At 42.9% G+C, this 25,976-nt stretch overlaps 2 protein-coding genes across 8 annotated transcripts in view; one reads left to right on the top strand and one right to left on the bottom strand.

The window, feature by feature from the left end:
* The window catches only part of MLH1 (mutL homolog 1), a 51,493-nt gene extending 47,915 nt beyond the window's left edge, over positions 1–3,578 (top strand). The window contains exons 16-19 of the mRNA XM_060022157.1: positions 167–331; positions 895–987; positions 1,282–1,395; positions 2,975–3,578. Coding sequence (XP_059878140.1) covers positions 167–331; positions 895–987; positions 1,282–1,395; positions 2,975–3,142 — 540 coding nt within the window. The 3' untranslated portion in view covers positions 3,143–3,578. The remainder of the gene's footprint in view (positions 1–166; positions 332–894; positions 988–1,281; positions 1,396–2,974) is intronic.
* Positions 3,579–5,506: 1,928 nt separating this feature from the next.
* Positions 5,507–25,976, bottom strand: part of LRRFIP2 (LRR binding FLII interacting protein 2) — a 118,484-nt gene continuing 98,014 nt past the window's right edge. For 4 of the 7 annotated variants that reach the window (XM_069541139.1, XM_069541140.1, XM_060022152.1 and 1 more), the window contains 7 exons: positions 17,328–17,429; positions 16,916–17,048; positions 14,667–14,716; positions 9,622–9,742; positions 6,982–7,061; positions 6,309–6,413; positions 5,507–5,884 (listed from right to left, as the gene is read on the bottom strand). In XM_069541139.1, the coding sequence (XP_069397240.1) occupies positions 5,774–5,884; positions 6,309–6,413; positions 6,982–7,061; positions 9,622–9,742; positions 14,667–14,716; positions 16,916–17,048; positions 17,328–17,429 (702 nt within the window). In that variant the 3' untranslated portion in view covers positions 5,507–5,773. The remainder of the gene's footprint in view (positions 5,885–6,308; positions 6,414–6,981; positions 7,062–9,621; positions 9,743–14,666; positions 14,717–16,915; positions 17,049–17,327; positions 17,430–25,976) is intronic. The other 3 variants (XM_069541141.1, XM_060022154.1, XM_060022155.1) reach the window with 1 other exon arrangement.

The following is a 25,976-nucleotide window of genomic DNA, read 5'->3' as shown; positions in this document are numbered from 1 at the left end:
GGATGAGCTTCTGTTGTGGATTTTCAGGTGTTTTCTTTGGGGGAACTGCAGAATGAGTGTTAGATTTGTCGCTTCTCACCTGCTGTTGTGAAGATGGTTTTGTGGGAATTCAGGCTGCGTTGGATGCCCTGTTATGCTCATCCCTAATGTTTTTGATCCGTCCTAGGAGCCAGCACCACTCTTTGACCTCGCCATGCTTGCCTTAGATAGTCCTGAGAGTGGCTGGACAGAGGAAGATGGTCCCAAAGAAGGACTTGCCGAATACATTGTTGAGTTTCTGAAAAAGAAGGCTGAGATGCTTGCAGACTACTTCTCTTTGGAGATTGATGAGGTGGGCGACGGTCATTTTTATACCTCCATTGTATTCTTCAGATAAGAGTCAAGTTCTGTAGTTGGTCCAGGATCAGGACAAGAAGGCTGGGCCCCCTCTCAGAAGCAGCCTGTGACCTCTGTGACATCTTCACTCCCTATTTGCATTTCTAGGTTTCACAACTTTTATCATCCATTCGTGCCCATTCCTGTCCCCAGGGTGCAGGACCCAGGCAGGAGGGAGAGCTGAATCCCACGGTCCCTGCAGGCCCCAGTGAAGGAAATGATGCTTTGCCACTTGCTCTCCTAAGAGGTTTCTTCCTCTTACCCCTTGATTTCTGGGGCTTTCCTTGATGTGTTCTTTGGTTGGTGAGCAGATCCAAAGAGAAGGTGGCTCTGCTACATGTCAGGACAGAAAGCTCTAAGTGCTTAGTTCTGCTGCCCCCAGTGCCCAGCCTGGTCAAGCACCTGGTTGCCCAGAACGGCTGGTCTGAGGACAAGACCTGGAGGAAGCACCAGGGAGAATTTGTTTAAACTGTAACGGCATGATTTCTTATCCCGTCCTGGCCTTTTTTCCACAAGCAGGAAGGGAACCTGGTTGGATTACCCCTTCTGATCGACAACTACGTGCCCCCCTTGGAGGGTCTGCCTATCTTCATTCTCCGACTGGCCACTGAGGCAAGTGATGGAGCCAATCCTGATGACAGTCCTGTGGGTGTGTGTGTGTGGGGGGGGGGGCGGGGAGGGCACATGGCCCTACCGTCATCTGTAATGATGAAGAGGAAAAGGGTAGCATGGCTAAGGTCCCTCTCATCCCTGCCCACCCCAGCAATACTCAGTAGTTCCAACTTACAGCTTTAATGCCTAAAAAGTCACGTTTAGTTTTTAAGTTGTCTGTTATCTCCATTTAGAAATGAAATGTGTTTAAAGCACGTACCTATGTTGAGGTATTGAATTCTCTCTTTGGAGCAGGTGAACTGGGATGACGAAAAGGAATGTTTTGAAAGCCTTGGTAAAGAATGTGCGATGTTTTACTCCATCCGGAAGCAGTATGTGTCTGAGGAGTCGATGCTCTCAGGCCAGCAGGTATGAGGGTGTGCACTGGTGCCCGGGACTGGGGGCACAATCTTGCCCTCTCTAAATTCCTAGGATCCGCTGCATATAAGCTTCAAACACAGTGGTCAGCTCTTACGAGTTTTATTTCCTTCTGAAATATAGAAGGTGCCTCCAGAGTGACCTCACTGTCAGATGTACAAACACAAGCCATCGCAGTGAGAAATGGGAAGTTTCAGGGCTAGTGGGTGGACTGTTATCTCCCATTGTGAGCCCAGAAGTGTGTAGCCTTAGCCTTCAGGTTCTGGGTCAGTCTCCCCAGTCTCTTTCGGCTTGTGCCTCACTCTGCCTCTGACCACTGCTGTGCCAGGAGGACACGGCTGTACTTGGGTCAGGGCCCCAGCTCTTACGGAAGGTCAGCCTGGGTTCCTCATGTTTCTGTGTCAGATGACAGTGCTCTTTCAATCCACAACTATTTCGGAGGGTTTGGCTGGGTGGGGGAGAGGGGGCTTTGAAATACAGGAGTACCTCAGAGGTTTTATTGGTTCCGTTTCAGACCACTGCAGTAAAGCTAGTTGCGCAAATTTTTTTGTTTCCCAGTGCATATAAAAGTTATGTTTATACTATATACTGTAGTCTGTTAAGTGTACAGTATATAGCACTGTCTCTAATAAAAAGCCAGTGTATATACCTAAATTAAAAAATGCTGTTAGAAAAATGGAGCCAGTAGGCTTGCTCAATGCAGGGTTGCCACAAACGTTCAATTTGTGTTTAAAAAGAAAAGAAAAAAAAAAACCCGCAACAGTCTGCAAAGTGCAGTAAACTGAGGCCTGCCTGCAGTGTAAGAATGGAAGGGTGGGTACTTGATACACGTAACTGGCTCGGTGATTGCTCCTAGTCCTCCTCTGAGATGACATGCTGTTTCTCCAGCTTCATGGGTGAGGAAGCTAAGGGACAGTTTCAGTGGGTGCTCAAGGGTTCCCAGAGCCTGTGGGTGGTGGAGCGGAGATCCAGTCCCAGGTCGTGTTGGCCAGAGCCCCTGGAACCATCTCATTCCAATGGAGGTGGCAAGAAAGCACACTTACCAAACTGTGCTGAGAGTATCCCGTTTGATTGGAAACACTGACTTCAAGGTGAGGAAGGATGGATGAGAAAGAACATCTTCTTTTACATGAGGCAGCCTAAGGCTTAGATGTAGGAGGGGAAGGGTGGAGTAAAATAATCCTCATTTATTTTTTCATTTCTTACCTGTGGAGCTTTTTGGGAAATAGAACTACATTGAGACTCCAAATTTAGTGGTAATTACAGAATGTACTTCCTACTACTGCCATCCAAACATTATGTTAGATCCTGCTACAGTAAACACACTCTCCCTGAATGGTAACAGTTTCTATGGGAGGAAGCGTCACGAAAGCCACGACTGATTCTTTTCTTCCATCTCGTCTCTCTGCTCAGGCCTGTAGGATCCCTGAGAGGCTGGCCTAGAAAAGATACTTCACAAGCATTAGGTCACACAGCCTATTATAAGCCACCAAGACTCTCCAGGCCCAGTGCACATCAGCCAGGAAACCAGTGTAGACTGGGATGTGAACATCTAACATGTCTCTTTCAGAGTGAAGTGCCCAGCTCTACTCCAAACCCCTGGAAGTGGACTGTGGAGCATGTCGTCTATAAAGCCTTCCGCTCACACCTTCTGCCTCCGAAACATTTCACAGAAGATGGAAACATCCTGCAGCTTGCTAACCTGCCCGATCTATATAAAGTCTTCGAGAGGTGTTAACTATGGTCGTCTATGGCCTCTGGGATGGGTCGTTCTTCCTCTGTATCCCGACATTGGTAGGTTGAACTCACACTTGCATTTTAACTAGTAGCACTCCTTCATGCATGGTGGATTGACTATAAATAAATAGTCAAATTTGTCCTAACATGGTTTTTTATTTAATTTCATTACACTTGAAATTTTCCTAGATCCATTTTCACCTAGTGTATACTGATTGTGTTGAAGAATCCCAAAAGTAGTTTGAAAGCCTCCTGGACGTCTGATAAGAATTCTAAAAGGGCCTTAAAGACTTTATAGATCATGCATTGATTCGATTCTTTCTGTGTTCTGGTGAATTTCTAATATCAGGTGATAAATATTATGTTGGTTCAGGTGCCTTTTTAAAAAAGAGGTCCTGAACCTATAAGAGGTGCTGATGACATTGTCAGTTCAGCTTTCTGCGTAGTCACTCTATTAGTACCTTCAGTAACCAAAGCTAATTAATTTATTCTTAATTTAAAAATTTGAAGAAAATAGTTCTTGTCCAGTCCAAAATAGGCATGAGTTTTTAAGTTAGCTCACTTTGTTAATGGCTATCAATACTACCAGCTTAAGATAAAGGAATTTCTAGGTATTCTTGTTTGAAGGGTGTTGTAAAAATACAAACTGAAACTGTAAGTACCATTAAAATAAGCTACCTTAATATTAGCCTGCATTAATAGAAATGTGCAGTCAGCACAGGGAGGAAGAATGCCTATAGTTTTGAGGTAAAGTCCAGATTACAAGGCTCAGTGAAGAAAGTTCTGTGGAAAAGAAGAGAAGAGTCTATTTTATGAGAAGTGGAACCATTCCATTCGGAAAAGACTGACAACAAAACAGCTCCAGGAGGAGCACAGGCTGAGTGACCGTGGGTGGAGAGGAAGAGGGATTTCCAAGGCCTCAAGAGGTGGACTACACGATGTTTCAGTTCCAGGTATGTATGGGATTCTAGGATAAATCTGCATTTCAGAACATGCCTCGTCACTGCCCACTCCCACACATCAACTGAAAGAAAACTTATAGGAAATCATCTTAAAATATGGAAACCAATTTCCTGAATTATTTTATTTTTTAAAATTTATTTATTTTTGGCTGTGTTGGGTCTTCATTGCTGCTTGTGGGCTTTCGCTAGTTGCAGCAAGCGGGGGCTACTCTTCGTTGCGGTGCGTGGGCTTCTCCTTGCGGTGGCTTCTCTTGTTGCGGAGCATGGGCTCTAGGTGCGTGGGCTTCAGTAGTTCTGGCGCATGGGCTTAGGTGCTCTGTGGTATGTGGGATCTTCCTGGACCAGGGCTCGAACCTGTGTCCCCTGCATTGGCAGGTGGATTCTTAAGCACTGCACCACCAGGGAAGCCCCTGGTTTCCATGTTTTAAACACAAAGAGCTAATTATTCTAAAGAAGGGAATAATTATTAGAGATTTTATTCATATTTAAGTTAACTTTATTACCTAGTTTCAAGTCTAATTTTATCTTATGTGGCCTTAATTCATTAGACTTTCCCCCATATTTTTTCCGTGTAAACACATTGAAGATACAATAATCATTTCCATAAAACCACCTCAATTCTGAGCGCAAAAGAGAATCACAAATACTGTAACATGGCTACGACTCGATGATAAAATCCTCAAACTGGGTGCCTTTAAAGATGAAACTGAAGTTCTTAAAAGAAATTCTATATTCCAGATTATTTTTCCTTAAGGAGAGAAAAGAGGGGTGAGCTAGGCGGGCATGATTGCCAATGACTAGTTTTAAAGGCTCCTCTAAGAAAATGAATGTGTCAGTAGCCAACTATAGTCAGCAAAAGGGTATATTTAATAGAATCTTCAGGCTGACTTCCCACCTGCCTGGCCTGGCCTGCCCTCCCTCCCTCCCTCATCGGGCTGGTCTGAGGTTTCATTCCACAGATGAGCAGCAGATGAAATACTTTTCAAGATACAGCACAGTTGATGTGAAGACTAAGGACCCTACTCTTACTTTAAGAGTACAGGCCTTGGACTTACCCTGCCCCATGCAATAAAGCAAGTTTTATATACACTCCCCATATCTTTTTCTAACATTTTCTTATATAAATTTAAATATCTTACAAAAAAAGGCTTTTTCCTCCAAACATATAAATTTGAGTGAAACATATATTCCCCACCTGTGAACTTGTGTCTTCACTAAAATATAAATGCTACCTGATATTAAGGGTAAATGTCTTTTGACCACTGGAGATCACTGAAGTCTGAATTGCACTGTGGAGAAGGCACTTGTGTTTTCTGAGGTCTCCAGGAAGTACCTCGGTGAGCGCTGAATCGCTGTCCTCCAGAACCCGTGCCAAAGCCTCCGAGTGCCCAGTCACTGAGGCAGCTGGGGAAAAATGGTGAGTAAACTTGATTCTAAAATTATGGAAATAAAAAATAATAACGGCATGGACCAATTCTTAGTCTAGAATCAAACTACCAACAAAATCCAAAGTGTTCATTCATGAAGATTCAAACCTGTTTCATTCTCTCATAAATTATAAAATACAAAGGTGGCTATTTTAATGACAAAGCTCAAACAGTCCTGAAAGGGGTTTGAGTGGACGAAAGATCAGTCCTTCCAGGCGGGGCCCGGGCAGTAGGGCGGCCTCCCTATTGCTGGGCCAGCAGTGCTGTCCTGTTGGCCTTCATCTTCTCCAGCCGCTTGGCCAGATGGCTGTTGGTCATCTCCATCTCCTCGATCTTGTCCAGTGCTGTTCGTAACTGGAGACAGGAAGACCTTGGTCACTTCACATGGTCAAAAACGAAACCCAGCGCTACTTTCCTTTCCAGTTTCTGGGAAGTGGAAGCACTGCATGCGATCCTGCAGTTGCGTTGTTTTTCAGGCAGCCAGAGGTGTTAACCAACGGTGCTGAACATTAATCAGAGAGGACATAGAGAAGCTGGAGAAACAGACCTCATCTAAACAAAAATAAAAACTCTCCTTTTTCTTATTATCTAACTGACCAAAACATAAAAGTAAATGGCAGTCACTGTGTAGGTCAGAAACCAACACAGAACAATGATTCCACTGCTGTTTGACTAAGATTGGAGCCAGGATTAAATTCCTTATGCAGCAAAGAATTTATCTCCAAAGGATTTTTTCTTTTTAGGAAAGTATTCCAAGAAGCATAATAAAAGCAAGTACCTCTCGTTGTAGCTTCCTCTTTTCTGCTTTCAGTTCATCCTCGACTTTCTCCGCATTCTCAGCAGCGGTTTTGTATCTCAGCACCTGCCCCTCCAGGCGGCTAATCTGTAAATATGAGAACACAGGCCTCTGGTGCTGGCACTAGGAACCACCACTTTTTTGCAGCCAAGATGGAAATACAATGTCAGGACAGATTCCAAGAATCTAACACTAACAAGTCCCCTCAGGGGGAGTCAGAGGTCCTCTCAGAACTCGACTGCTATTTATACATCTAGAACTGTCCCTAGAGAGGATGACAGCTGTAGTGTCATAATAGGGCCAATTTCCCACGTTAAGTTTTACGACAACCATATTGTTTAAAAGCCATAGTAACATCGCAGGAGGAGACTCCCCGATAGACTTTCTGAAATATACAATAAGGGATTATGTTATAAACTACAATCTTCTTGAAGGCTCTTGAAATAGCTACAAGAAACAGAATTATAGCTTCAGTCTCATTCATTCATAGAAAAGGCTGAAATGCCCTATCAGGTGTTCTCCGCTGGCTTTTCCACTTTAGAGCTTTTATAGAGATACAACTGCAAAGGCAGCTCAAAAAACCTAGGCATTCATGGGGTTAATCACTGAGATGCAGGAAGCAGATGTGTTGGTACCGTACACAAGAAGGACTTACACTTTGCTCCAAGGTGGTTATATCCTGTTCTGCTTTTGAAAGCTTAAACTTGTACTCACTAATTTGTCTGTTGGCATCTCCTAGAACAGAAGAGAATAATAAACCATCTCACAGAGGTGAAGGTGTGAACGTGAGGCAGTGAGGCCCCCTGCAGTACAGGAGAGGACTCTGCAGAGGAAGAAGACAAAGCACACATGCACACAGGCAACTGCGGTATCTCCTGCAGCACAGGTTCTGGCGCATCTATGCTATGAGAAGCTCTAGCACTTGTGTTGCAACAGCATTTTAGAAGAAAATTCTCTCTTCACACTATGATGTGTGCAGGTAGAGGTTGAAGCAAGGAGCCCTGTCAGCGCAGCAGGGCCCCTGCCAACCTTACCTGCAGCCCCAGGGCCCAGGGAGCCTCTGTGCCCACGGGACCAGGCCCCCCCACCCCGCTCCAGTTTCCCTGCCCCCAGCCCTACACCTTCCCATCTCCCCAGGTATCCTGCTCCCCCCCACAGCCCAAGTGCCCTTTTCTCCCCACCTCTGATCTAAGTCTAACCAACTTTAAGGTCCTGCTCAAGGTCCTGCTGAATTTTCACCTCCTTCATGACTCTCCTTAGTTAACTAGAGCTTCTCCTTCCTTTGTTGCATTTTTTTGGACTCTCTTTTATGACATCATGCTTTCCTAACATTATATAGATATGTAAGGACAGGGACCGAGTTTTGGCTTCTTGAATCTACCTCTGTTTCTAGCCAAGTGCTTTGCACGTAATGTACGCTTAATATTTACTGAAAATAAATACTTTTCAGTAATATGTTGTGATAATGTGTTAAGGATAGAGCTATAAATCATTAGCTGTATATCTGACCTAAGAAGCAAACCATTTAAAATGAGAAGCTTAGAAATGCTGGGGGAGAAAAATTCCAGCAATCCAAATTTAACAAAAATCACTCTGAACTAATTACATTGTAATAGGAATCATAAGGTTTGCAGGAGATAAACCAAATCTACCCTACTTAAGAACTTTTCTACTTTTCCATAAAACTAAGGTTAAAACTACCTACATAATCTTTAATGCAAAAGGTTTTTCTAATTGGATAATTACTGTCACCCTAAAATTAATGTGGTTATAAAAGCCTCTCCCCAAAAGCCATCTCTGGTAGCGAAAGAGAACTACTCCCATTTCTGGGCCTAAAACTGAAGCTTTAGGATACTGTTTTTTAATTCTTAACTCCAGCAACTTATTATCAAAATGTGCTGCTTCCTTCTCACCAAACCACTCATTCCTTCCTGTTTTCAAAAGTATAAATCCCTGGTCTCAGCCATTTATTTCATGTGTGTTCTGAAATTCCATCCCCAAACACCATGCTTACAGACAAGGCAGCTGTCCAGAACTGAGAGTCACCAGGTTCCTGTCCCGGCCTCCAGTGCAGGGGAGCTGCCTGCTTCTGTCGCTACATGCCAGGCCCGGCCCAGCCCAGCCCTGCCCGGCCCTGCTCTGCTCACCTGGGTCACAGCCCCACCCCAGTCACTTGCCCTGCTTGCCACAGACGCCAGCTCTGTGGTGGTGCCTGCTCTGGGAAGATGTCACACATCAATGCACACCCATTCCTCCTCAATATGATTCCTTTTGAATTTGCTGTTTTAGGTCAAACTCTTACAAATCTGTGCACTGCCCTCTTTCTAAGACTGTTGGCGGCCACTGGACTGTTTTGGTCACTATCACAACCTCCTAACTAGTCAACCTACCTTTTGTTATGCCCCTCTTTTCATCTACCCTCCACTCCAAATCGGTATTTCTAGAACAAAATATTTGAACTATATCACAAGGGTTCCAACTGATATGCAATAGAGGAAATGATACTAACCTCAAAAGTTAATAGTAATAAGTTAGTTTTAATAAGCCTGGTTCAAAAAGCTTGTCTATTTGCCCTAACTCAGAATATTTAGATAAAAGGGCCATGGAATAACCACTATTTTAAAATAAGTTATCAGAAAAGCCTTATTCAAATTGGAAAAATAAGTGTCTCCCCTGTGTGATTATACATTATCTAACTGTATATGAATGGCTGCTAAAATCTCCCCGCTGTGGGGATTACTGTGACTACCGTAGGCACTTTAAAATAATATGGGGTCAAAAGTAGAAAGGCAGAACAACTGAAATAATTTGGGTAAACTGAGTAGGCTTACTTTGTGGCCTTGGTTTAAATTCCATCTAATAAAGATTAATTTGGGTTAACAAGACTACTTCTGGGAAAATTCTGAAACTACTCCAGAGTAGTGTGAGTTAGTCCCAAATATATTCCCCTCCAGTTATCTAAGATAAATTCCATAGAAAAACATGTCATTAGGAAGGGTGCTTACAGATGACCCGGGGATGTGGAAAAGGATAGTGTCATGATGTCACTATTTGCAAAATGTTCTAGAAATCACTTTGCCAGGAAGCGGGGAGAGCATCACCTCTCAGGCCTTGTCACCCCAGGAAGCACACAGCCTAGTAGAAACCTCTTCAGTTCCATGACTGACCAGGATGGCTTTTCTAGTCCAGCTGAGAACTAACCAGTCTTCAGAACTGCAGGCTCTAACAGCCTGCTCACAACCACGTCCCGGACACAGCCCCACGCAGGTCAGTGGCGGCCCGGCCCCAGCCTTACTCTGCATTTCGATGAGCTGCAGGTCCGAGCCATTCTGCAGTCCCGCCAGGTCACCTGCTGTGCCATCGTTCCTGGAGCACTTCTGCTGTTCCTCCTCCAACTGCAGCTTCAGTTTTCTAATCTGAAGAGGAAGTAAAGGCTTATGCGTGAGATCCAGTCTCTCAAATGAAACAGATGCTTGGCCTGGTGTCCACATCTTAGAATAAGGCCACAAATCATTCATTCAGAAACTGTTTCCTGGAGTGCCTGCCATGGGGCACGCTGTGCTCAGGTGCTGGAGATCAGCTACGAGCTAATTATCAAAAGGAGCAAGCTCCAGGACCAGGTGTCCCAGTTAAAACAGCCATATTTTATTATTTGTGCGGGTCTGTGGAAAAGTACATCTTAGGAGTTCCTTTTTGTTATTTTTTATTAAAAATGGAAAATTCATGGGCAGTTAGAGGTTTCTTGTTTAGAGTTAGGTTAAATATTCTTATTTAGAAAAACTGTATAAAGAAATAATTGGAAATATATTTTTGAGTTCAGCTACGTAATCTACCTTATTTTACCCAAAATAAAGGACATTCATAGCAGCTTATTCATTAATAGCCCCAAACAAGAAACAACTGAAATGTCCATCAAGAGAAGGATAAGTAAATTGCGGTCGATTTATACAATGGAATTACTACTCAGCCAAAGAAGGGAACATACTACTAATACGTGCAGCAACAAGGTGAATCTCAAACTGAGTATATGCTGCGTGAAAAACTCCAGAAAATGCAAACTGAAGGGACAAAAAGCAGGTCAGTGGTTGCCTGGAGAGAGGGAGGGAGGTGGGAGGGGAAGGAAGGTTTACAAAGGGACACAGGAACTTTGGCGAAGTTATGGATATTTTCACCATCTTGATGGTGGTGATGGTTTCACAGGTATTGCTGTGAGTTAAACTGTCCCCCCAAATTCGTATTTTGCAGCCCTAAGCCCCAGTACCTCAGAATGTGACCTTATTTGGAAACAGTCACGGCAGAGGCACTTAGTTGAGATGAAGTTACACTGGAATAGGGTGGGCCCCTAGTCCAATATGACTGGTGTCCTTATAAGAAGAATGCCACATGAAGAGACAGACAGGCACAGAGGGAATATGTGCTAAGACAGAGAATGTCATCTACAAGCCAAGGGACCCCAAAGATGGGCAGCAAAATGCCAGAAGCTAGAAGAGAGGCCTGGAACTGACTTCCCGTCACAGGCCTCAGAAGGAACCCACACTGTTGACACAGAGCTTCTCACCTCCAGACTGTGAGGTGAGAGGACATTCTGTTATTCTACGCCACCCGGTTTGTGGTGTTTTGTTATGGCGGCCCTTGGAAACTGATATAGGTATGTACATCTGTACACTTTAAGTATGTGCAGCTTACTTTATGCCAGTTATAACCTAATAAAGGTTTTTTTTTAATTTACAAAATAAACTAAAAAATAAAATTAGGAGGGACTTTGGGTTGGGAGAAAAGAAGGCCCAGGTGGAGACAAGAGTCTCACATGTGAAAAATAAGATTAGACGGACAGAAATGAACTGCATGCTGAGGCCTCTGGTCCACCCTCAGTTCCCAAACTGCACACCCAGCTAGGATTGTAGCTCAGGCACAGGACGGGATCTCTCTCTTTAGAACTCTCTGACTAGCCTAAAATAAAAGACCAACATAACCACATCTAAGGTTCCCAATAAGACACCCAGCCACATCAGGCTTCACAGAAACTTGGACGAGCCCTACCCACAAGCTCAGAGCTGCCCACCAGCTTTTTAGTCCTCTACTTTAAACTGAAGACCAACTAAATGTACATAAAAGAACATCTGGAAGGAAACAAACTATGCAGATAGAAAAAAAGAATCAGGAAGCAAACCAACCAGCCTATCAATACCCTCTGAGATAAGGGAAAATATCTACATCCTTGAAATGACTGCAGAAATAGAAACTCAATAAAAATGAGAAGATAACGGTGAGAATATCTTTTAGAAAGCAGAACAAATGAGACGAAAAGGTATGGAAAAACAGGAGAGAAACATTATCTGTCCCGAGGTCTGATCCCCCTCGCCACCCCCAAATCAAATCAAAGTCGTGTTTCTCCAAATGCCTACAACTCTTATCATCAGAGATCCAGGAAGGAGCACAAATCAGAGCAAGTCTGCCCTCTCCTACAGCGGGCCACCTCCGGACCAAGACCAAGCGTCCCCACGCCTCCTGCGTCCTTCATCATCAGGGGTCAAAGGTGAGTCTGCGTGCTCAGAGTTCCAGGTGGCTTCCCCAGCTGTCCTCGCCTCCATCCACAGGGGTCAAAGGGAAAGCTCAGCCCTCGGACCAGGTCTGCCCCTCCCCTGATGGAGAAAGGGTGAGCTCGGCACTGGGACTAAATCTGTGCTTCCCAGACAACTCTGCCCTTTCAACCATGACATCACTATCTGCCTCGGGTCAACCGGGACTAATCTCATCATCCCCATCATTCCTGTTCAATCATTCCTATTCAATGTCCATCTCGAAAAGGCTTGTCGTCCCTTTTCCTGCACTCCTTCCCAAAAGGCCCGGTACAAGCCCTACTCTGTCTTCATCTCCTAACCTTTCCCAAAGCCTGACACTCTTGCACTGCACCCTCTGGACTATCCTCCACCCTCTCTGTGCATCCCCATTACCCCATCGGTGCTCTAATAGAGACCTGCCCTCCCCTGAGGGGCCTGCTTCCTCTGCAGCCTGGCTGTCCTTTCAGCTCACCTCTCCCTGAGCCTGAGAATGGATCAGGTGTCTTCTTGCGTTCTTTGCTGTCACAAACTCTTCTCCCTCTAGCCTCCCTGAATTCCTAATGCAGTTCCTAATCGCATCGCTTCAGATTATAAGTACTAACCCCACCTCATCATTGCCATCTCCCCACTCCTTCGTCACCATTTTAGCTCCTAACTCACATGATCTCCAGGCTACTCCTGCCTTAATTGTTGGCAAATTCAAAATACATCTAAGTGTGATCTCTCCTACAACGGATCTCTAGTTTCTGGAGCAAGGATCTTGCCACGTATCCCACCTTGCCCTCAGCCTCTCACTCCCACTGTCATATACTAGATCTCACCACTAGACAACAGCAGCCCCTACTGAATTCAGTTCCATGTATCTTCTCTCTAACCACTACTCTTGATCTTTCCAGCTCATTCCCTCTGGACCCAACTCCAAAAATCCTTCAACCCCACTGGTACCTATAGTCCACTGTTTCCATCTTCTCTCTGCTGTGCCTTGATATCTTCCTGGATTTCCCTCAAACCTCCTTACCCAGTTTAATCTCCAGGTCCGTCATCATCACTCTCTCGCACAAGCCCTCACCTCCTTTGCCCTATTATGCTCACCTGGTAAAATCTCTCTACCCACTCCATGCCTATATATCTATGCAGCTACATGTGCCTGGAGGAGCACACACAATAAATGCATTCACGCAAAACTCCAAACCACATCACTGAAATCTGAGAACCCTAGGGAGAAAGGAGAGTATGGTACAAGCTGCCAGAGAGGGAAAAACGGGTCATAGACAAAAGATCAAAAATCAAAATGTCCTTGAAATTCTCAATAGCCGTGCAGGAGGCCAGAAGACAACGAAGCAATTTATTAAAAAAAAAAAAAAAAGTTCTGAAGAACCTAGGGCCAGGATAGGAATAAAGATGCAGATGTAGAGAATGGACTTGAGGACATGGGGAGGGGGAAGGGTAAGCTGGGACGAAGTGAGAGAGTGGCATGGACATATATACACTACCAAATGTAAAACAGATAGCTAGTGGGAAGCAGCTGCATAGCACAGGGAGATCAGCTCAGTGCTTTGTGACCACCTAGAGGGGTGGGATAGGGAGGGTGGGAGGGAGACACAAGAGGGAGGGGATATGGGGACATATGTATATGTATAGCTGATTCACTTTGTTATAAAGCAGAAACTAACACACCATTGTAAAGCAATTATACTCCAATAAAGAAGTTAAAAAAAAAAGAATGAAAATGATTACAATGAGGAATTCTATACCCCCATCAAACTGTTAATCAAGTAAGAGGACAAAATGAAGACATTTCAGTCCTGCAAAGTTAAGAAAAATTTACAGCCCCAAAACTCTTTCCTCAGGAAGCTACTGGGGGATGTACCAGAATAAGAGAATGGACACAGAAGGAGGGAGGCATAAGATGCTGCTCCAGCCTGAAGCACAGGCAAAGGAAACTCTAGATGATGGTGAAAGGTGGTCACGTCTCTGTCCCGGGGGAGCGAGCCTCTAAGTTCACAAGGGGCGAGTCAGATGCACCAAGAACCAAAAGAGATGGAACTGAGGGAATACCTGATGCATCTGAAAACACCAAGAGTGGACTGAAACGACTATTGGAGAGTCTGCAGCTAGATTAGTAACAAATACATAGGAAACCAAGAAAATGACAAGAAAAACCACAATACTAACTTCAGGAGAACTAAGGAGTTGTGAAGGAGATGAATCCTAGAATGTTCCATGGCTCCACTGTGAGCAGTGTTTACAGAGTCCTGATAACGTAAACAGACTGGAATCTCACTGCTCCTTTATTAGGAGGATGTGGGAATGGAAAGTATACATGCGTGTGGTAGGGAGAGGGGATGAAGGAAAGATAAATCCTTACGTCCCATAGAGGGATGTCAACAGAGTAGCCTTAAACAGAACAATCAAGAAGCAACATAAGCATGTTATATAGAAGCATACAAGGGCGGTACACACCACAAGAATCAGCTAAAGGAAGCAAAAGGGATGGTCGGGGCTGGAGGTGGGGAGAGGGCAGGGCAGGGCACTTCTGTCTTCAGAACAGGCTTTTAAAACTATTTGACTCCTTAAACTTCGTGTCCTTTAATTTTTTTTTTAAAGAACAGGAGACAACAAAGATGAATTATCTTTTTATCCTTCAACTCTTACTTGAGTAATGATGTTTGAAACAAGCACATTTCTTTCTAGTGTACATTTTAGTTGGCTAACATTTTACCATATGATTTAGTCAGTTACAATTAACATCCCCTTCCAATGAGAAGAATACCTTTACCTGTGATAGTAGCTCTTCCTTTTCTCCAGCAAGTTTTCGTAGCCTTACATCTAAAACAAATGAAAAATTTGTAATGTTGTAGTACATAAACAATTTAAAATAATTCTTCAAATTCACAAACGGCAAACATCTGATCAACAGTTCATAGCTCTGAATATCAAGACATGAAGGCTTTAATGGTGAAAGGAAAAGTACTTAATTATTCAACACATATTTCCACACAACTGATATTTATCAGGGCACTAAATACAACATTTGCTCCCAAGAGCAGTGATTTTCCATCTGAAGACAAAATGAAGTACAAAGATCATTTCCTTGTTTCAAAAATTTGCAAGTTTTACCAGTAGATAGACAACTCAAAGCCAAGGGTACTCCCACAGGCTCTTAAGCCCTTAGCAGGAGAAAACAAACTATGGGAGAGAAGGCAGGGACTAAGAATGGGCCTGAGAGGGGTGCTAGAGCAAAGAAAACAGAGGAACACAATGATGGAAGAAGCAGAGGCCCACAAAGCTAGTTGGGGGAGGGAAGGGGACCAACTCTAAGATGTGTGCCGTCAAGAGCCATCTGAGGGGCTTCCCTGGTGGCGCAGTGGTTGAGAGTCTGCCTGCTCATGCTGGGGACATGGGTTCGAGCCCTGGTCTGGGAGGATACCACATGCCGCGGAGCAACTAGGCCCGTGCGCCACAACTACTGAGCCAGCGCATCTGGAGCCTGTGCTCCGTGGCAGGAGGGGCCGCAATAGTGAGAGGCCCGCACATCGCGATGAAGAGTGGCCCCCGCTTGCCGCAACTAGAGAAAGCCCTCGCACAGAAACGAAGACCCAACACAGCAAAGATAAATTAACTAATTAATAAACTCCTACCCCCAACATCTTAAAAAGACAAACAAACCAAAAAAAAACCCCCAAAAGAGCCATTTGAGGCTTGGTAGCAGGACTGCTAGGGCTTGCTCCTGGCCTGAGGGGAGGGCTGCTTCTTCCCAACATGCATTAAAATAGGCCCCTTGGGGCTTCCCTGGTGGCGCAGTGGTTGAGAGTCCGCCTGCCGATGCAGGGGACACGGGTTCGTGCCCCGGTCCGGGAGGATCCCACATGCCGCGGAGCGCCTGGGCCCGTGAGCCATGGCTGCTGAGCCTGCGTGTCCGGAGCCTGTGCTCCGCAACAGGAGGGGCCACAGCGGTGAGGGGCCCGCGTACCGCCAAAAAAAAAAAAAAAAAAAAAAAAAGGCCCCTTGGACTGAGGGGACACCTACAGATGAGTTTTTTACAAAAGCACCTGACACCCAGCCAGCACTCCCCACAATCCACCAAGGTCATGGCCAAATGTTTCGGCACCTCCCATCAGGCAGAGAAAACCATCTGAGCTGCCCGTGGCTGTACACTCAGTCTATTCCCCACGGCAGCTCTCACTCACCTCGCCGGCATCCTCTGCTTTATCAAAGTTCTCGACAGTTACACTTCCAGAATTCTGTACGTTAGAGAATGTGCCCTTTAAAACGTTTTTTGGCTGCCCGCCCCCCTTTATATTATATCTATTCTTCTAGGAAACCTACATATATATGAAAATAAGACAAAGAAGAAAAAACGATCGTTTTTTAATATAAAAGTGAGCTGATGATACAGTATCTACTTGTGCCATTCTTCTTCTCTAGAATAGGAATCTTAGTGGAGGCAATAGATGGGCATCTGAGTGGTTTCCTGAGACAGGTGTCATTAGGTTCTCAAGGGGTCAAATTTAAGAGGCTTAGCCCTTAAGAGGCTCAGAAGCCCTGCTCTGGAATAACACTCCTCTGATATCTTCTTGGTCGTCTGTTTGTTGCCTTAAGAAATGCAGTGGCAAAGAGCTACAGAATCCTGGCATGAGTAGCAGGACAGAAAACCAGATGCTCCAGGAAGAAGAAACTTACACGTACTCTGGAAGCTGCCGACCAGCCCACTGGTTCCCCCGGACGGATGTGCTGGATTATCTCTTTGCAGAAGGTTGTATTTAAGTGAAAAAGCAACATGTATACACCCACAGTGCTTCCAACCAGGGGCCTTACAGTTACACTTACTGCCTGTCAATGACCCCAATGCTGGTTTCGCAAGGTCAAGGATGTCTGAAGACAGCGTGCCCAGATTTCTTCCCATTAGGGATCTAGGTAAGGCTCAGACAGACCTGGTGTGTTTTTGTTTTCCAAGAGAGGATGTGAACCAGCTGGAAGTCCAAGAGGACAGCATTAATCCAAGTCAATACAGTGGCGGTGTCTTACCCAGTGGCCCTTCTCCTGCCGACTCCAAGACCTGAGCGGCTTCCTGAGACACAACAGTGATGGCTCCGACCACTGGCTCCTGGTGGACGTCGCCGTTGGGAGTGCCGTCGGGGATGATGACTAAGCCATGTTTCTGCAGAGAGGAAGAAACCCACCATCACAAAAAACAGGCACCAGGGAAGGAGGACATGGCAGTGAGGCGACTGACCCTGCGACAACACATGCCTGCCACGGGAACACCTGGTCAGCACTAGCTACACGGAATCTAGCTCTGCAGAGACAGGACTCACACCTACCAAATCTGTGCTGAGGAGTGAACACTGTACTTTGTATTCAGGCTGGAAAGAGGACAGGACGGAAGGAAGGAGGAACAAAGCAGTGAGGGCCTGGCGCGCGGGGGGAGCTCACGTACCTCTCCCGTCTCCACTGCTGCCTTCAGCTCGGCCAGCTCCTCTCTGAGCGAGTCCCGCTCACTCCTAAGGCAGCCAATGTATTCTTTCTGTTTCTCTAGGGCCTGGTTTAGACAGGGTAGCAAGAGAAAGAACGGCACAGAAAAAGAGCAAGTGAAAGGTAGCAGAGAAGTACCTAATTCAAATTCAAAAAAGATAAAGGCATAGGAGACAAGGAAGCATTAAAAGCTTTGGAAACAAGCAGTTAGATATGGGAGGAAATACACAGTTATACGGGTATCTATCTCCAGAAGAAAGTTTTAATAGTAAGTGGTTAATCGTGCATAAATTTGGCAAAACATGCTTATCACATCAGGCAAGAAAACAAATCTTTCTTTTTCAGTCATTTAGTAATACTAAAATAAAGTCTTCCTTACAAACCTCCTAAGTACGTTTGTTTGGTAGACCAAAAAACCCACGTTTCATGTTAAACTAAAGTATATTCAAGAATATACCTGATTTTTTTAAAAATAAAAATTAGTTCTGGAGGAAAACAACCAGTATATATACAAGGTATTTTAATTAAACACTGGCCGTAGTAATAGTTCTCCAGGAGTATGGTAAAATATCCCTCAGATACCGCTTAATTAAAAATAGCTAATCTCAGGCTTCCCTGGTGGCACAGTGGTTGAGAGTCCGCCTGCCGATGCAGGGGACACGGGTTTGTGCCCCGGTCCGGGAGGATCCCACATGCCGCGGAGCGGCTGGGCCCGTGAGCCATGGCCGCTGAGCCTGCGCGTCCAGAGCCTGTGCTCCGCAATGGGAGAGGCCACAACAGTGAGAGGCCCGTGTACCGCGAAAAAAAAAAAAAAAAAAAAAAAAAGCTAATCTCCCCCCCCCCAAAATTCTCAAGGATCTGTTTTTGTTAATTTAATTAACAAAATAATAACTAAGGGTTATTTGGTTTTCTGATATACCTTCAAAATGTGAAAAACCAAAAAAAAATACTGACAAAATAAATATAGTCCACCTATGGCAGGTAGCAGAATATGGGTTTGGAAACAGGACGTTGAGTCCTGGCACCTATTAACTGACCTATGCCTCAGTTTCCTCACTGGAAAAGGGGATAAATAACAGCAGCATCCTACGGGCACAGGCTGAAAGGAGTACTCAGTGTCAAGCACCCTGCCTGCAGTGTGTAAGATGCAAGCAAGGCTCAGGAAAAGCCAGACTGGGTTCCATTTTTCCCACCATTGCCTAAATCTCACACTGTCAAGAGCTCAGGACAGTGGTGCAGAAGCAGGAACACACGTTTGGTCAACAATGACATACTGTTACTCTGTGTAATAAAATACCCCATACTTCAGAACCCACCCAGGATAAGCAGTCTGTGCAGGTATCTGACAGCTGCGCTATTTGAAAAAGCCTTTCTCTGCACATTTGTTCCTATATTTAATGTTTTCTACCAGCATTCCCATTAATCTAAGAAGTTAAACTACAACAGGTAACTTTCCTCTTGGTTTACAGAGTTTAGAAGTGGGCTAACTGCTTCGTTACTGACTGCTGAATAGCTGGACAACTTTTTAAATCATTATAATCCTATTTTCCAACCAATAAGTAAATAATGGATGATAGCAACTGTCATTTGTGTAGCTCCAGGTGTTAAATATACATATAATTTCTCTCATATATTTTTAACTTAATTTCTCCCTTATATACCCTGTACTTTCCTTATGCCCATTTCACAGATCAGAAAACTGAGGTTCAGAGAGGCTACGTTTTCACCCAAAGTCACAGTAACTGGTAAAGCCAGAAAATGAATCCAGTTCTTTTTGGTTCCAAAGCCCTTGCGTACTCTTTATCTATCGTCACCCCATGAAGGCCACAATTATGTTCCCTTATTGTCATCCCAGATAGTACTGGAAAAGTAGTTCACAGGGCAAGTCCTATTCCTTACCTGCCCAAACTGCAACATGAACATCTAACTTCCTTTCAACAATTTACATTCATACTGTGTGTCTACAGTCTGTGTGTAAGTTAACAATCTGCGTTTCTAGCACCATAAGGCATTTACTCTACCACTCCAAGCTAGTATTAACACTCCATTACATTACTAGCAAGTGTAACATTAGAACAGCAAAGCCCAAGCAATACTCTCCCATCTACTGACAGCCACTCTCATCTCTGCTGCGTTGGCTATTTTGGGTTATGGTATCTGTGTGCATAGTCGTGCCATGCGTCACCACACGTAACTGGGTCAGCAACCACTGTCACAACATGCTCTGTAGAAACACCACTGGAGATAAAAGACCCGTTAGGAACAGACCAATTTGAAACCCAGAATTCTATCAAATGCTAGTACATGCCATTTGCTCCTCTTCCCAATCTAATAGCAGATTTTATCTTTACTTTTGGACTTTTAAATTTCATCTTCCCATAATTATGGATGGGAAAATAAAATACATCCTGCAAATCCTTCCATTTCACCACAAAGTTTGAGGACTACTGAAGTACCTTATAATTGGACCAAATGTATTCACACTGGATCTGAAATCCTCTGTATTACCTGACCATATAATCACTACCCTTGTGTTTGTATTCCATAATTGTTCCTAGAGATTTTTTTTTTTAGGGTAAAAAGTACATGCTTGTGGAGATCTAAGTAATTCTTTACCCCTGACCTAACCTCAAATTCTAGTGTCAAGAAGCCTAAAGGCTGAACTTTTGGACAACAGGTTATAATTGCATACAGGCACAAATATCTTCCGTCAGAATGGGAGTGAGCCTTGTTCTGGGCTATAGGGATATACAAGCCCTTCATATGTATTGATTATACGCATGACCACTGGGTGCTCAGAACTACACTAGAGGTACGACCACGAGGATCAATGAAAGAACTAAAGAAAACTGAACTTTAATATGAGAATAATGGCCATGTTCCTTCATGGAGTTACTAAATTTAAATCTTGATAATGAAGCTCCTAGAGACAAGTGATATATTAGGTAGTCACAGATCATATTTAAAAATGTGTCTTCTAAAAGTCAAGGGAGGACCACCTCACACACATTAGGATGGCTACTATCAAAAAAAAAAAAAAAGAAAGAAAAAAAGAGGAAACAAGCGTTGTCAAGGATGTAGAGAAACTTGAACCCTTGTACAGTGCTGGTGGAAAGATAAAATGGTGCAGCTGCTATGGAACACGGTATGGCTGTTCTTCAAAAAATTAAACATAGAATTACCATATAATATAGCAATTCCCCTCCTGGGTACATACCCAAAAGAAATCACCAAGAGAGTTTTGCAAACTCACGTTCACGGCAGCATTACTCACAATAGTAAAAAGGTGGAAGCAACCAAGCGTCCAGATGAACGGATAAACAAAATGTGGTACAAGCATACATTGGAATATTATTCATTCTTAAAAAGGAAGGACTTCTGACACATGCTACAACATGTCTGAACCCTGAGGATATATGCTAAGTGAAATAAGCTAGTCACAAAAAGACAAATACTGTATGATTCCACTTTATGAGGTACCAAGAGTAGTCAAATTCATAGAAATGAAAGTGGAAGGGTGGCTGCCAGGGGCTGGAGGAGGGGAAATTGGGGAGTTGCTATTTAATGGGCAGTTTCAGTTCTGCAAGATGCAAAGGTTTCTATGGATGGATGATGGTGAGGTAGCACAAGGATGTCAATGGACTTAATACCACCAAACTCTACATTTAAATTTAAATGGTCAATTTTCTGTTATTTTTTTGGACTTTACCACAATTAAAAAAATTTCTTTTAAGTCAAAGGAGGGACAAACTACTGATGCATGAAACAACTTGGATGAATCTTAAGGGGAATTATTCTGAGTGAAAAAAATGTAACTCCAAAGGGCTGCATACTGTATGATCCCATATACAACATTCTTAAGATGACAAAATTATAGCAATGGAGAACAGATTAGCAGTTGCCAGCACCTGGGATGGTGAAGGGGAGGCAGTAGATATGGCTGTAAAAGGGCAACAGGAGGGACCCCTTATGGTGATGAAAAGGTTCTGCATCTTGATTATATCAAGGTCAATACACTTGTTGTACTATAGTTCTACAAGATGTTACATTTTGGGAAAACTGGATAAAGGGCATACAAGATCTCTGTATTATTTCTTACAATTGCATGTGAAACTACAATGACCTCAAACATTTTTAAAAAGTTTAATTTAAAAAAAAAGCCTAGGGCTTCCCTGGTGGCGCAGTGGTTGAGAGTCTGCCTGCCGATGCAGGGGACACGGGTTTGTGCTCTGGTCCGGGAAGATCCCACATGCCGTGGAGCAGCTAGGCCCGTGAGCTGTCACTGCTGAGCCTGCGTGTCTGGAGAGACACGGGAGAGGCTCCACAACAGGAGAGGCCACAACAGTGAGAGGCCCGCGTACCGCAAAAAAAAAAAAAAAAAAAAAAAGCCAAGTAGATAGCCTCATCCACCAAGGGCAGACAGCAGAAGAGAGAAGAATTACAATCCTGCAGCCTGTGGAACAAAAACCACATTCACAGAAAGGTAGACAAGATGAAAAGGCAGAGGACTATGTATCAGATGAAGAAGCAAGATAAACCCCCAGAAAAACAACTAAATGAAGTGGAGATAGGCAACCTTCCAGAAAAAGAATTCAGAATAATGATAGTGAAGGTGATCCAGGACCTTGGAAAAACAATGGAGGCAAAGATCAAGAAGATGCAAGAAATGTTTAACAAAGACCTAGAAGAATTAAAGAACAAACAGAGACGAGCAATACAATAACTGAAATGAAAACTACACTAGAAGGAATCAATAGCAGAATAACTGAGGGAGAAGAACGGATAAGTGACCTGGAAGACAGAATGGTGGAATTCACTGCTGCGGAACAGAATAAAGAAAAAAGAATGAAAAGAAATGAAGACAGCCAAAGAGACCTCTGGGACAACATTAAATGCAACAACATTCACATTATAGGGGTCCCAGAAGGAGAAGAGAGAGAGAAAGGACAAGAGAAAATATTTGAGGGGATTATAGTTGAAAACTTCCCTAACATGGGAAAGGAAATAGCCACCCAAGTCCAGGAAGCGCAGAGAGTCCCATACAGGATAAACCCAAGAAGAAACACGCCGAGACACATAGTAATCAAATTGGCAAGAATTAAAGACAAAGAAAAATTATTAAAAGCAGCAAGGGAAAAATGACAAATAACATACAAGGGAACTCCCATAAGGTTAACAGCTGATTTCTCAGCAGAAACTCTACAAGCCAAAAGGGAGTGGCACGATATACTTAAAGTGATCAAAGGGAAGAACCTACAACCAAGATTACTCTACCCAGCAAGGATCTCATTCAGATTCGATGGAGAAATCAAAAGCTTTACAGACAAGCAAAAGCTAAGAGAATTCAGCACCACCAAACCAGCTCTACAACAAATTCTAAAGGAACTTCCCTAAGTGGGAAACACAAGAGAAGAAAAGGACCTACAAAAACAAACCCAAAACAATTAAGGAAATGGTCATAGGAACATACATATTGATAATTACCTTAAACATGAATGGATTAAAAGGTCCAACCAAAAGACACAGGATTGCTGAATGGAAACAAAAACAAGACCCATATATATGCTGTCTACAAGAGACCCACTTCAGACCTAGGGACACATACAGAATGAAGGTGAGGGGATGGAAAAAGATATTCCATGCAAATGGAAATCAAAAGAAAGCTGGAGTAGCAATACTCATATCAGATAAAGTAGACTTTAAAATGAAGAAACAAGGAAGGCCACTACCTAATGATCAAGAAATCAATCCAAGAAGAAGATATAACAATTATAAATATATATGCACCCAACATAGGAGCACCTCAATACATAAGGCAACAGCTAACAGCGATAAAAGAGGAAATCGACAGTAACACAATAATAGTGGGGGACTTTAACACCTCACTTACACCAATGGACAGATCATCCAAAATGAAAATAAATAAGGAAACACAAGCTTTAAATGATACAATAGACCAGACAGATTTAATTTTTATAAGAATTCCATCCAAAAACAGATTACACATTCTTCTCAAGTGCGCACAGAACATTCTCTAGGATAGATCACATCTTGGGTCACAAATCAAGCCTCAGTAAATTTAAGAAAACTGAAATCATATCAAGCATCTTTTCTGACGACAACGCTATGAGATTAGAAATGAATTACAGGGGAAAGAATGTAAAAAACACAAACACATGGAGGCTAAACAATACGTTACTAAATAACCAAGAGATCACTGAAGAAATCAAAGAGGAAATCAAAAAATACCTAGAGACAAATGACAATGAAAACATGATGATCCAAAACCTATGGGATGCAGCAAAAGCAGTTCTAAGAGGGAAGTTTATAGCTATACAATCCTACCTCAAGAAACAAGAAACATTTCAAATAAACGACCTAACTTTACACCTAAAGCAATTAGAGAAAGAAGAAAAAACAAAACCCAAAGTTAGCGGAAGGAAAGAAATCATAAAGATCAGAGCAGAAATAAATGAAATAGAAACAAAGAAAACAATAGCAAAGATCAATAAAACTAAAAGCTGGTTCTTTGAGAAGATAAACAAAATTGATAAGCCATTAGCCAGACTCATCAAGAAAAAGAGGGAGAGGACTGAAATTCATAAAATTAGAAATGAAAACGGAGAAGTTACGACACCACAGAAATACGAAGCATCCTAAGAGACTACTACAAGCAACTCTATGCCAATAAAATGGACAACCTGGAAGAAATGGACAAATTCTTAGAAAGGTATAACCTTCCAAGACTGAACCTGGAAGAAATAGAAAATATGAACAGACCAATCACAAGAAATGAAATTGAAACTGTGATTAAAAATCTTCCAACAAACAAAAGTCCAGGACCAGATGGCTTCACAGGTGAATTCTATCAAACATTTAGAGAAGAGCTAACACCCATCCTTCTCAAACTCTTCCAAAAAATCGCGGAGGAAGGAACACTCCCTAACTCATTCTATGAGGCCACCATCACTGTGATACCAAAACCAGACAAAGATACTACAAAAAAAGAAAATTACAGACCAATATCACTGATGAATATAGATGCAAAAATCCTCAACAAAATACTAGCAAACAGAATCCAACAACACATTAAAAGGATCATACACCATGATCAAGTGGGACTTATCCCAGGGATGCAAGGATTCCTCAATATACACAAATCAATCAATGTGATACATCATATTAACAAACTGAAGAATAAAAACCATATGACCATCTCAATACATGCAGAAAACGTTTTTCACAAAATTCAACACCCATTTATGATAAAAACTCTCCAGAAAGTAGGCATAGAGGGAACCTACCTCAACATAATAAAGGCCATATATGACAAACCCACAGCAAACATCATTCTCAATGGTGAAAAACTGAAAGCATTTCCTCTAAGATCAGGAACAAAACAAGGATGTCCACCCTCGCCATCATTATTCAACATAGTTTTGGAAGTCCTAGCCATGGCAATCAGAGAAGATAAAGAAATAAAAGGAATACAAATTGGAAAAGAAGAAGTAAAACTGACACTGTTTGCAGATGATATGAAACACTACATAGAGAATCCTAAAGATGCCACCAGAAAACTATTAGAGCTAATCAATGAATTGGGTAAAGTTGCAGGATACAAAATTAATGCACAGAAATCTCTTGCATTCCTATATACTAATGATGAAACATCTGAAAGAAATTAAGGAAACACTCCCATTTACCATTGCAACAAAAAGAATAAAATACCTAGGAATAAACCTACGTAGGGAGACAAAAGACCTGTATGCAGAAAACTATAAGACACTGATGAAAGAAATTAAAGATGATACCAACAGATGGAGAGACATACCATGTTCTGGGACTGAAGAATCAATATTGTGAAAATGACTATACTACCCAAAGCAATCTAGAGATTTAATGCAATCCCTATCAAATTATCAATGGCACGTTTTACGGAACTAGAACAAAAAATCTTAAAATTTGTATGGAGACACAAAATAGTGTGTGTCAAATAGTCAAAGCAGTCTTGAGGGAAAAAAATGGAGCTAGAGGAATCAGACTCCCTGTCTTCAGACTATACTATAAGCTACAGTAATCAAGACAATATGGTACTGGCACAAACACAGAAATGTAGATCAATGGAACAGGAGAGAAAGCCCAGAGATAAACCCATGCACCTATGGTCAACTAATCTATGACAAAGGAGTCAAGGATATACAGTGGAGAAAAGACAGCTTCTTCAATAAGTGGTGCTGGGAAAACTGGACAGATACATGTAAAAGAATGAAATTAGGACACTCCCTAACACCATACACAAAAATAAACTCCAAATGGATTTGAGACCTAAATGTAAGACCAGACACTATAAAACTCTTAGAGGAAAACATAGGAAGAACACTCTTTGACATAAATCACAGCAAGATCTTTTTTGACCCACCTCCTAGAGTAATGGAAATAAAAACAAAAATAAACAAATGGGACCTAATGAAATTTCAAAGCTTTTGCACAGCAAAGGAAACCATAAACAAGACAAAAAGACAACCCTCAGAATGGTAGAAAATATTTGCAAACGAATCAACGGACAAAGGATTAATCTCCAAAATATATAAACAGCTCATGCGGCTCAATATTT

Source organism: Delphinus delphis, chromosome 10, assembly GCF_949987515.2.
Source record: "Delphinus delphis chromosome 10, mDelDel1.2, whole genome shotgun sequence".
Classification (NCBI taxonomy): Eukaryota; Metazoa; Chordata; class Mammalia; order Artiodactyla; family Delphinidae; genus Delphinus; species Delphinus delphis.
Note: the sequence above shows the minus strand (reverse complement) of the source record. Positions and strands in the feature narration are given on the sequence as shown.